The following is a 12268-nucleotide window of genomic DNA, read 5'->3' on the forward strand; positions in this document are numbered from 1 at the left end:
ACAGTGGAGGGGCAGCAGGGGGACAGGGGGACTGGGACAGGGACAGTGGAGGGGCAGCAGGGGGACAGGGGGACTGTGACTGAGAATCGGGAGGTTGTATATACTATACATATGGTATTTAAAATGCTTGTTATGAAAAGATATATTGCAATATAAAATGTAAAGATGTAAAAGAATAAATACTTGAACACTGCATTGAAATGGAACACTGATTGTCGACAAATACTCAACAGCAGAACCTCCCCCTCATCCTTGACAGGGGTGGCAAAATCTGGTGGCACCGCTGGGATGTCTCCGTGCTACTATGGAGATCACACATCCCATCAAACTCATATTTTTATCAAATTCCTACTTCATACCAACACACTACAAGAGTATCTTATTTAGACAAATAAATATCAGATTCATCCGATTACTAGTTATGTTTTTCTTCTAGTTTATTGTTCATTAGGGGTTGATCCATACAGAATGAAATACTTTTTTTCTCCGTGTTTATCATTAATAGGAGTTAACCCATAAGGAAAACGAAAAGATTCACATCTGGAAGTGCATGGAATAAAAACACAATAAGTAGGACTATTTCACACAGTTTCAATATAAATTTGAAATTTCCAGGTTAAATATTCTTGACCATTCCATATCCTGAAGACATTTGCACAACGATAACTAATACTAGATGATACTAATTCTACATTAATGTGAGTGCGTTTGATAAAGATACTGCAGCACCTCGGTGAGCAAATTATCTCTGAACTACAACATAGTTTCCCACGGTATGCACTTTTGAGAGCTGTTAATCTCTGCTGAATGTGACCGCAACTATAAAGTTATAAACAAGCAATATCAGCCATTGCTATTGGCATGAAAGTTCACATCATAGGTTCTGTTAGATCAACAATAATTTGTCAGTCTCATTTCTTTAGACCAGAAAACACACGATTGTCAAAGGGCCCAATCAAACACCATTGAAAACAAGGTAAATTATAGGTGTATAACGGAATAAATAAAGACGCCAAAGGGAACACAAAACAGAAAGACTATGAAAAGCAAACAAACAGCAATAATACCAGGTATTCGCAACTGCCCAGCTATTTCTACTTCAGATATTTGCTAGAACTTGGGGAACATAATATGCAAACGGATCGATCATGCTAATGAGAGACAATTATAGCTACAAACAAAAAATTTACACATTATAAGCAACAAAGCAGTGATAGAACTAATTGTGAAGGCATATGCATACCTTAATTGTCCCTAATGTTTCGATTCCACGTACCCATATCTCCCACCCATCTGATGCCGGAGAGTAAGACCTGGAGCGGCTAAATGATATGGATAGGTCTTCCTGCCTAAAATGTGAATATTTTTCAGGTGTTGGAGACCTGCTTCTGGATAATGAAACTCTTCGACTCGAGGACCTAGAACCAGAAGAGTAAGAATACGAGGCCCCTCGTTGCCTACCATCATAAGGAGAAACTAATCTGCAAGACAATTAAAACAAGAATTGAAAGAAACATACATATTTAAGATGTTATTAATTGAAGACAGAAATATTTACGGCTAAAAAATGAGAAAGCTTTTCAACCAATGGTGGGAACAATAGCTATTAGAAATCACATCTAAACTTGCCTTGAATAATGCAGCCTCCTTGGAGAAAGAGAGCGTGAACGAGAGCGTGAGTACGATATCGATCGGTCTGCAAGAAAGTTAATATTAGCAAAATTCATAACAGCTCAAAAGATTTACCATTGATTTAATAAAAGATTCATTTCTATCCATGAATATTTTGGGCCTTACCATAAGATCGTGAGTGATAGCTACCATATCTACTTCTGCATTTAAAAAAAGCACAAGAATGTCAGCTCCATCAGACCAATAAAATCTGCCCTAAGCAATAAGAATCACATAGAATACTGGCATCCAGCATGGGGAGTTGCCAAAATGATGGGACATATTGAATAAGCTGTCCTTACCTCTGCCTACTCCGCATTTCATATGGTGTCTTCCTACTCTCTTCTGCAAAGACTACAGCTATCTCTCGCCCATGAACAATTTGTCTATCCATGTAATACTTCGCATCTGCTGCATGAGCGGGATTAAAGAACTGCACAAATCCAAACCCACGGGGCTCTCTACAGAGCAGAAAACAAACAAAACATCAGAAATAGTGAATTGAATTATCACGTGCCATAAAGCATCAAGGCTGAAAAATGACAGCAATGCCTACAACACCATGCTGAAAATGATAACAATGCCTATAACCATATTGAACACCATATCACCAGATCAGTACATGATTCAGACTTCTTTTGCTTCAACTTTCTCCTCTTCTGACCCACCAGAAGAATCTTCATTCATCAGTCTTCTCTTGAAAAACAAAATATGAGAAGTCTTCGCTACAGACTTGAAGAAGTCAGTGTGTTAGACAGCCACATAGATTTATTGATGAGGCTTGTTTATCATTCAACAAATGGGTAAGCACAAACTCCCCTTATCACTAGTTTGATTGAAAATAAATTGTTAACAATGGGAAACCAGAAAAGCGCAAGTTGTACATGAATACTCAAACAGAATATTTGTGACAGTACACTAGCATTTAAGGAAACATTCTACTTAAGGCGCAAATAAGTTACAGTTGCATGATTTAAAAATAATACATTGTTCTTACCCTGTACATCATGGTTCAGAAGCTTGGAACTTCAGTGCAATGAGAAATGTGAAAAAACAGGAGACCCTAAAAAGATTCTAAGAGAAAATCGGTTTGGACACAAATATCTAGCTAGTTATTTTATATTTCCATAATATTTAATGAATATAGCATTATATTGCATAGAAATATACTATGATATATTACTAAACCAAACTGTCTGCATTATTTTCTTATTGGCAAAATCAAATCAGAGAAGGCATGATCGATAAATATATTTAAAGTAGACAAGTCAAATTATTATTTCAAGATCGTGATTTCACAATTTTAAACGAAAAATCACAATGATAAATAGTATTATTGCCAAACTAACTATCACTAAGTCATTAAAATTACAATAAATACGTATTAGTCGTTGCCGTGAGAATTTAAGTATATGCTTAAGGTTGCCCTTGAACTCTGGTTATAAAGTATACATAAAAAACCAAGAACAGATTCAATCTCAGCAGGCGTGGGGTCTGTGCACCCATGTACAAGCTAATTATTAAAACAATCACTTCTGACTTCTAAAAGGATTCAAGACCAAAAGACACATTTGCCTTCATATGTGCTTCTAAGCATAAAGATTAAACAAAATGATTTTCTACTTTCTTGAGTTGAAAAGAAAATATATCGAACAACAGATATGCCCAGGGAGGGTGAAGTCAAGGATGAGAAAAAATTGGGTAGTTTAAATGATTGCAAGTATAAATCCATAAAAACCATACACTCCAAGGTTTTTAACTAACAACTTCAGCAAATCAAAGAATAATCAGGACTTGAATTTTCATTCAACTATAAGTATGGTTCCAAATTTGCTACTTTACTCTGGTTTTTCCGTTGCTCTAACTACATCGGAAAAAGGCACCAAAAACAAACTTACCCTGTATAGTAATCTCTGGGAAGATAAATATCCTTGATAGGCCCAAACTCTCTAAAAGGTGCACGGAGATCATTCACCCTGCATGTGACGCAATCATGTTAAGTGATTTCAAAGTTGCCAGATAAACATATGTTAAACTACAAGGCTATTATTATTTAGACATACATCTTTAGTGCACAAAAGATACCATAATCCTACATTTCGTAAGCTAAGATGCACATAGTGTACTTGATCACAGCACAAGTTCTCATTAGATGATCGTGCCATAATCAAGTGAAGGCACATCTAAATGATACATATTTTATGATAACAGAAAATAAAAAATAAAGGCATTTCACATCGATAACAGATTAAGCATTCATCATGGACTGTACAAAACATTTGTGAGCATTGGAATCATGCACATGTTCCTATTTGCATTAAAAACATGACATTTCTTGCCAACTACGGCTTCACTTGTATCCAACAATTTCATGAACATTGACTATAGCGTGCCAACTTTGCCTATGGCAGTCCTTGTATTCTGCGCCTTCACTTGTATACTAAAGTTGCCCCTTGGATGAAACAAGATACCTTGTTAATAAGATTTGCAATAGGGGATATGTATCTTGCAGATTTTGTGATCGTGATTCACCATTGGTCTACTTCTAATATGTTCAAGGGGCTGCACAAATTACCAACTTCAAACAGCACAAATTAACACCTTCAAACACAGACATTCATGACAAACACCATTTTCATTTTTCTTAAAATCCTCGTGCGTATTGCATAAACCAAACTAGTATGCCTCCGGATGTTAAAAGATGGCTGGCGGCTAGTCATCACCACGACAGAAAGGAGACATTTGGATGTCCCCTGGCTGTCTTGGAGCCAGCTAGTCATCCCTATTTCCCGTCCATCTCCTGCTCATTCCTGAAAAGCTTCATATTTTCGGTTGAACGCAAAGACAGAGGAGCCATCCCTGAATCCCTGTATGAGGATGGGGCTATTGAGACAGAGGACATGTTCCTGTGAAGGATCATTTCTAGTCCTTTTTACTATCATTCTACAAACACCAGTGAATCTCCAAGTTTTCTGGGCACACATGTAAGGTTTCAGAAATGGCAAAACAATTCCTAGATTTGCAGCATGCAAAAGAAAAAGAAAACAGACAATAAAATTACATTAAAGATATTTCTACCTAATAATTTAATCTAAAAATAGTTTAAAATGGTCAATAATAATATATGCAATTGAAAATACAATCCATGTTTATTATTGCTGGAGCAAAACAAAACCATAGGGTGTCATAAGAGGAGACTCCAAACTTGGAGATCTGCTGCAAACTCCAAGCACCAAAGCAGAAAAAAATGTGTATTATATCATATGAACTCTTTAAGTCCTACAGAACATCACACCATTGCTAAAACATTTCGAATTCTTCTCTCAAGATGTTTGTCGGTCATTAATTCAATTGAGATTGACTTGTATAGATCAAAATTTCAAAAACCATTCTGTCGTTAACAATCTTTCCAGATATCTTATAGAAGTACTAAATTTCAAATATCTAAAATTCAACCCAATAAATGTTTCTCAACTAAATGATTCAAAAAAAACCACAACCTATATAAATTACAGCCACTAAATGCCTCTGATTTACACCAAAATTATTTAATAAGCTACACGATACAGATAAAACCCAATGGTTTACTCTCAAAATAATTTATTAGCTGCACAGAATTAATACCTCCTTAAATGTGTCCAACAACCAAAACAAGCAAAGAAGTTAATGTAAGAAAAAAATGAATAAGTTTTCCACCTTCCCTTTGACAATTAAATTCTATGATAGTTCACATAGAGAGACTAGCAAAACGCTTCCTTTTGTTAAATATTTCAGTTGTCATAAATCGAGTATGACTCTTTAGATAATAACTCCTCACCTTCCCTCTGAAAATTAAATTCTATGATAGTTCACATAAATAGACTAGTAAAAAACTTCCTTTGTTAAAAAGAAAGCTAAGAAGACAACAGTAATAATTAATTACTATAAATTAAGTTTCTGACTCTTAATAACTTCTTTGAAGACTGAAACCAGAAATCTGCAGCAGCCAAGCCTAGGGAAGCAACATAGTATTAGAGGCCCTTTATTATGTGATAATTAAAAATAGCATACCTTAAATATGGATGAAGATTCCTGACCAAGAGGCTTGTAGTAGATTTTCTAGGTTGTCCACCGTAACGGCCCCTTGGACTATCACTAGGGCTGGAGATCGATCGCCTTCTATAGTAACTTACCCTTCTTGAAGAAGGGCTATAACTTGAACTTCGGTAACGTCTCTTCCTTGGTGAAAGACTGTAGCTTGGACTTCTACCACGCCTCCTCTTGGGTGATGGGCTGTAACTTGGACTTCTATAACGTCCCTTGTAAGGTGAAGAGCTGTAAGATGGACTTCTATAACGCCTCCTCCTGGGTGATGGGCTGTAACTAGGGGTTCTACAACGGCCTCTACTAGGAGAAGGGCTGTAACTTGGACTTCTGTACCTCATAGTTAAACTGAAGCAAGACATGAGCAAAATCAAACACTCGATGATACGTAAAATTTAAATCAGTTTGTCAATTAAGAAAAAAAAATCTAAATACTTGAGGAAACTTGTTAAAGAATGCAGAATTCATTGACAGATATTCACTCCAAATATAAAATGGAAACATGTTGCACATGGAAACATTTATGCTACTATAACAAATCTGTCATTGTGCTATTAAAACAAATTCCCTATTTAATTAGCAGCCTGGGAATCCTAAAATTTATGCACCAAATAGAAATTTATTGACACGTAAGTGCAAATAAATGTAACATTAAGGTCCAAGGATGAACGCATCAATCTACAGAGAGTAATTTTAAAGAACATTTGACTAAATCCAAAAGTTCAATCTCAAGACGAAATAATGAAATTAAAAACATTGTTGTTACTAGTTAAGAAGTAATGCAATTAAAAAAAAAAATGTTTACTACTTTTGTGCATATAGATTAAAGATTAAGTATAAATGTGTCAATCTACAAAGATTGACCTTGGATTACATCTGTCTAGCTAGATCCAAAACTTCAATCTCACATGAAGCAATGCAATTTAAATATATACTGTTATAGATATCTTATAAATGAATTCCTCTAAATAATGCAAAGAGTTGTCAATCTCAAGTCATTTTATTTCATTAAAAATTCTTTTAATTGATTAAGAGTTTTTTAATTTTTGTTTGAAATTTTTTGAAATAATTTTATATCATTTACAATGTTTTTTATTCCCTTTATTTTATTCACAATATTTACTTTGTATTAAAGTGAATACCTTTGAAAAACAATTTTAAATTACCGAGGAATTATATTGTTTACTTTAACTGATTTTACACTTTAGTTACTGAATTATATTAATTTTTAGAAGTACTATTATTTTGCTTTTAAAATGTTCTATTTTAATTACATTGTTTATTTGTTTTCATCTAAGAAACTGACTCTAGGCCAAGTGAGTCAAGTGGGGAAACTTTGGTTTTTTAATTGTTTCGGAGTTACTTTTAATGCTATTAGGTGAAATTCTTTCATTGCCAAATGGGAAAAAAGAGGAAAAAAGGGATTAGAGGAAAATATTGGGATTTTAGAGAACAGACCAGCAGATCTTGTGTTTGTTCATTACAAACTTCGCCTCCATTACAAACAGATCTTGGGCACTGACATATCTCCTATCATTTAATAAGAGCTTGATCCTATTGATGTTAATAAACGATGATGACGATGATGATAATGATGATGTTGTCTTCAGTCATGAAGACTTGGAATGGGTGAGCACAAGACCAATGGAGGACCCTAACACTGAGACAGAGGAATTTGACGATGATCAGGACTTGAAGGAGGCCACTGAAAACAAGAGTGAGGAACCTGTGGATGATTAGGATGTGGACGTCACCGAGGCTTAGCCTTGTACAGAGGCAGTGAAGATGGCTGCAGAATCTTCTATGATCTATCTCGTCCGTACACATGAGAAGGTTGCAGGGTTGACAGGTCACCGATATAGGGTAGTCTGAGCTCGCGGGTACTCTGAGCCTAGGCTCAAGCTTTTATTTTGATATATACCTTTTGAACTTACAATTCCATCGACCTCATATTCCATGAATATAGCAGACATTTGACAATGATAAACTTTATATTTCTAATGTGTTATTTAGCTCAATTTATTTCCTTCAGCAATGTGCATTTATACTTATGTGATCAATGTAAACTTATGTATACAAAGTAGTTTCTGTTTATTTCAATTATTATGTTGTTAACATTAATCTATTAAAAGATGCATAAAAAATTCTAAATCCTAACAAAAATAGAATTTCTTGGATTTTTCAATTTGTTGGGTCCTCTCTTGAGTTTTTACCAGCTCCAATCCCTGAGTTCTGAGTCTTAGTCAAAACTCAGCTTTCCAAGTCCAAGGCAAGTCCAAGCCACGTAACACTATTTTATAGTTCTTTTTGTCATATCAGCTCTGTAGTCGAACCCTCAACATAGTGAATCATAATGTATCAATGAATTGGAGAATTTCAGATACAAACATCAAACTGTAGAAACTATAATTTGAAATTTGAATGAAATGGAATATAAACACGGTACACAGCAGCCCAACAATACTATTTTTAATTATACCATAAATCAAGCTAAAACAGCTAATAGCTGGGAGTCTCACATGGTTGAAAAATGTATCTAATTTATACCAAAGCAAAGTCTAAGATGAAAAAATTGAGTGCTTAACACATCCAGATTAAAGAGACTAGCATAACCCAACATACCTTTCACCAAAAAAAATATGAAATCAAACTTACAGCGTTATGGTGCAACGTTAATTGAAGCCATTTGTAAGTTAAGGTGCAATGATATTTACTTTTTTAAAAGATCATGAAAAATGTTCCAAACAAAATCAATTGGATTTAAATATCCAGGACAGCATGTGACTGCAAACCCCTGCTTTGGCTCCCAATATGCTATCCCAATTAATGTGAGATCCAAATAGGAGACTGCCATTTACAGTGTTGCATCCAAATAATTGCATGATTCACATAGTCATAATCAAGTTGACAATTAAGAAAATTAAAAAATAATAAATAAATCGGACACACCAGTACCTCCCCGTGCCAGCATTTTAAAATGGATTCTTTAATTTACTTAAGGCAATTATTGAGGTGCTATGGTATATAATCCTAAGCTCATTAAGGATTCATACTAATGTACTTCAAAATAAATATATATATTTTAACTTTATTAGTGTATATAGTCATATTCCCGCTGAAATTAAAACATGTAACCCATTATAGAATATTTATAAGCCTTCAGGTATAACCAGCTTAAGAATATTTTATAAAGAATGCACCAGCATTATTAAAAACTTTTTAAAAAGCGAAAGAGAACTCACTAATTAGTTGCATAAATTATTTAAAAATAGATTACCTCAAGAATATCAAAATATGGTGTAGAAAAGGTCTCATTATGACCTTCGGCAAAAGCCAAGATTGAAGATATGGGATAGGATAAGGTCTTCAGAATTTTGCAACTGCAGGTGTAGGTGTATAAGCCAGCAAGTATTCCTACAAAGAAAAATTGAGCAAAGTAAAACACAATCTAATTCATCCACCATTCGACACTGCCTCCCAAGACTTTGAGGAGTTCACAGGAGATGAATAGACATAAATATTATGGGTCTTTCACTTTTTATCAGGTAAAAAAAATGCCTAAACCACGGGTTTTATCAGCTTTAAACCCTGATTTCTTCCTTTTATAAGTCCCGCCAATAGTGACTCGTTCCGTTTGGCCTAACTTAGTTTAAATTAATCCTTTTACGGTTACAGTATCAAAGATCTTCAGTGTTAGTTGTTATTGCCAGTTCCTTAGGAAAGTTCGTATCTGACTTCTGAGACTACTAATAAGAGCTGCGCCACCTATACCCAATTAAGTTGCAAGTGCATCTTTCAAATGAGTTCCCCAAAGAAATAATCCTATAGGCTGGCGACAGAATTTGAAAACAACAAATGCATTGTGAAAACTCACTTGCAGGTACAGAAGATATTTAACCTGCACTTATCCAACGTCACAATGTGAAAGTAAGGTTCTCCATCATGCTAGGGCCGGTGTCAGCAAACCCACCTAGTGAGTTGAAATGCAATCAGATCATTATTAATTAGAATCTTTTCCTACAAAATAGAAGCCCCAACTTTTTGGCCCTCTCAATTTGGGGGGATGAAAATAGGGTGGTGCTGGATTTAGTCCCACCAACTTAAGAGTTTTTTCTGCCACATGTCAACAATCTATTAATGATTTTAAATTAAAATAATGATATCTGTATTTAGATTCTTGAAATGATATTCATGGGACCATTAGCTTCCTTAAATTTAGGAAGCTAAAATTTTAAAGCAGAAGCCCCCTCCACGAGACCCCAGCCTAATATTGATAGATCCCCCACTGATCCACCCTCTATTGTAACTGAGAACATTGATAGAGAAGGTACCATGCCACAGATAACTTATTTTTCATAACAGAAAATTATTGTAGCTGGTGGCACGTGCACAGTTCTCCTAAAGGGCAATATCATTCATTCCATTTGCTGAGTAGTTCTTTTGAATAATTTTTTAATTATATTACTTGCTAATAGCATTTGACAGAAGAGGGAAAAAAAAAAAAAATCTGAAGCTGCACTAAAATAACAAAAGATTTTAATCAGGCTAGAGCCTACAATACAACAGTAAATTGTATGTCTCTTATATGGGAGGTCTTGAGTTCAGAATCTCATCAATCTTAACAAATAATAACAATTAATCTTTGCTCCCGCCTGTTACCCATCCAAAAATAAAGACTTTAATTTATCATTTTCCCTAATTAATAATTTATATGCCAACACTCCAACTACAAGTTTAAGCAGAAATTGGACAAATGCCGTATGGGATAAGACAGTTGTAGCAGTCGCAGTAGCTAAGATGGACACACTATTCGAGAATCCACGAACCAGGGTTGACCTGTGACATAACTGAAAACAAGAATCTCACACAAATAGCAATCTTCACAATATGAACAAGAGATTTTCGATTTGAAGAACAGTCTTAAGACTGTAGTTCGCATATTTGGATGTATGGGGTGGGGCAACAAGGGAGGGATTTCGCTATTATTTTACCGCTGATAGCGGGATTCATAAGCAAATAACATTTATTTATGCAGAGAACTCCATGTTTATCAGAATCCCTCAAATCAATGCCATTTTTGGGCTAGTCCAGGTGTCGAAAGCAGGTGTACTTCCAATAATAAAAATAACTCAATATCTAAAAATCAATAAATCTTAAAGACTTGGTACAGACACAGCATCACAAAAATGTAAATATAACATATTTGTTAATATTTTTTTTTATTTTTTTTTTTTAAATAAATCCAATCTTCGCGTGTATATGCAAGCAAAAAGAACATCTTCGATTTGGGAAAACAAGTACTTCATATGAATCGACTACATAAATCAAGTTCAGTTTGCGACAAAAATATTCTGTGACAAACCAAAAATAGCCTAAAAATTCAAACAAATAAATAATGTTCAGGGCATAACGTAACTCCACAAGGGAAAAGCGATCCAACTTTCTCAGTAAAATTGAAACGAAATATGCCGCGTAGAAACGTTAGGAAATACATGAATTATCCTCATCACTGAGATCGGTACACATTGTAATTAAAAACAAAAGCAAAGTTTAAATACAGGACCAGATTTTTAGCGATTCAACCCTACCAACAAGTAAACAAGAACAAGATTTAGAGCAAACATTCTATGAAAGATTTGCAGACAGACAGATGTCTACGATCTCCATTCCATTCCGTAATATTTAAAATTTAGTCACGAAGTGGCATCAAACCTGAATAAAAATCTGTTCCAGATATATGAACCGTAGCCACAGGAAATAAACGCATAAACAGCTACCGGGGTCCCAAGATGTACAGAGCCAGTTTGTGAAATTCGCTAGGGTTTCAAGGTTTAGGTAATACAGCTTGAAAACGTAAAGAAGTTCGGGAACTCCTACAAGATTTAGAAAAATTAAAGCATCTTGTAAATCGGTGAAAAAGCGTCCAGGCGTCAACTGATTAGCGGGATATGTAGTCGGTCTTAATATTAAAGAACCACCGAAGGACACGTTTATATGATTGTGTTTTTCTTGTGGAAAAAGTTGTGTTAAACTAGGGGAGAGGACCCAAAAGTCGTGCACCCTAACTTCGGAGAGTTCAAAATATATTGAAACAATTAAAAAAATGAGTATTTTTTTACATCATCTTCTTCAAGTAGTTAAGTGTTTAAAACTAAGGTTTCGAGTCACGACTATCAAAATTGATGTCAATTTAACTCGAAATTGTATAAAGTGTTCAATTAGCCATTTTCTAGACCCCCTACCATTCATAGTTAATTACCACCCCATATCTTTGATTATCGATGTCTTATAAGTTGAACATTCCAACATGTTAATTGACCATATATGATCTTATATAAACATTCCGACTTTATTAGTTGCATAGTATAATATTTATAGATAAATGATTTTAATCTACATTTAATTATTATGTATCTAATTAAATAACAAATATGAGCATATAAAAGTTTATTTAAGAACTAATAATTATTATTAAAAAAATGTATTATTAAAGCACTTATAACCTAACCCTAAT

At 34.5% G+C, this 12268-nt stretch overlaps 1 protein-coding gene across 4 annotated transcripts; it reads right to left on the minus strand.

Annotated features, from left to right (window-relative positions):
* Nucleotides 1-579: 579 nt before the first annotated feature.
* On the minus strand, nucleotides 580-11629 carry LOC149556329 (serine/arginine-rich SC35-like splicing factor SCL30A). 4 transcript variants are annotated; one of them, XR_016364667.1, is made up of 9 exons: nucleotides 11467-11629; nucleotides 5722-6102; nucleotides 3570-3647; nucleotides 1974-2132; nucleotides 1798-1832; nucleotides 1630-1696; nucleotides 1277-1481; nucleotides 1068-1171; nucleotides 580-883 (listed from the first exon to the last, which is right to left on the minus strand). XR_016364667.1 is itself a non-coding variant. In XM_089830588.1 (8 exons), the coding sequence occupies exons 2-8, from the start codon at nucleotides 6093-6095 to the stop codon at nucleotides 1166-1168; spliced, it is 924 nt and encodes a 307-aa protein (XP_089686714.1). In that variant the 5' UTR covers nucleotides 6096-6102; nucleotides 11467-11629; the 3' UTR covers nucleotides 580-1165. The 4 variants fall into 4 exon arrangements, 3 of the variants coding, with proteins under 3 accessions (XP_089686714.1, XP_089686712.1, XP_089686713.1); XM_089830588.1 differs by having other exon boundaries at nucleotides 580-1171; XM_089830586.1 differs by lacking the exon at nucleotides 1068-1171 and having other exon boundaries at nucleotides 1244-1481.
* Between the last annotated feature and the right edge of the window lie 639 nt (nucleotides 11630-12268).

The sequence above is a fragment of the Cupressus sempervirens genome, chromosome 5 (assembly GCF_028749045.1).
Source record: "Cupressus sempervirens isolate cs-2001-9-10 chromosome 5, ASM2874904v1, whole genome shotgun sequence".
Classification (NCBI taxonomy): domain Eukaryota; kingdom Viridiplantae; phylum Streptophyta; class Pinopsida; order Cupressales; family Cupressaceae; genus Cupressus; species Cupressus sempervirens.

Excerpts from the sequence above, each read along its gene's own strand:
- LOC149556329 (XM_089830586.1), bottom strand. The coding sequence starts at position 6,095 with ATGAGGTACAGAAGTCCAAGTTACAGCCCTTCTCCTAGTAGAGGCCGT. Across the intron at positions 3,648-5,721 it reads AATCTTCATCCATATTTAAG|GGTGAATGATCTCCGTGCAC; the intron begins GTATGCTATTTT and ends CGTCACATGCAG. Across the intron at positions 2,133-3,569 it reads CCCAGAGATTACTATACAGG|AGAGCCCCGTGGGTTTGGAT; the intron begins GTAAGTTTGTTT and ends TCTGCTCTGTAG.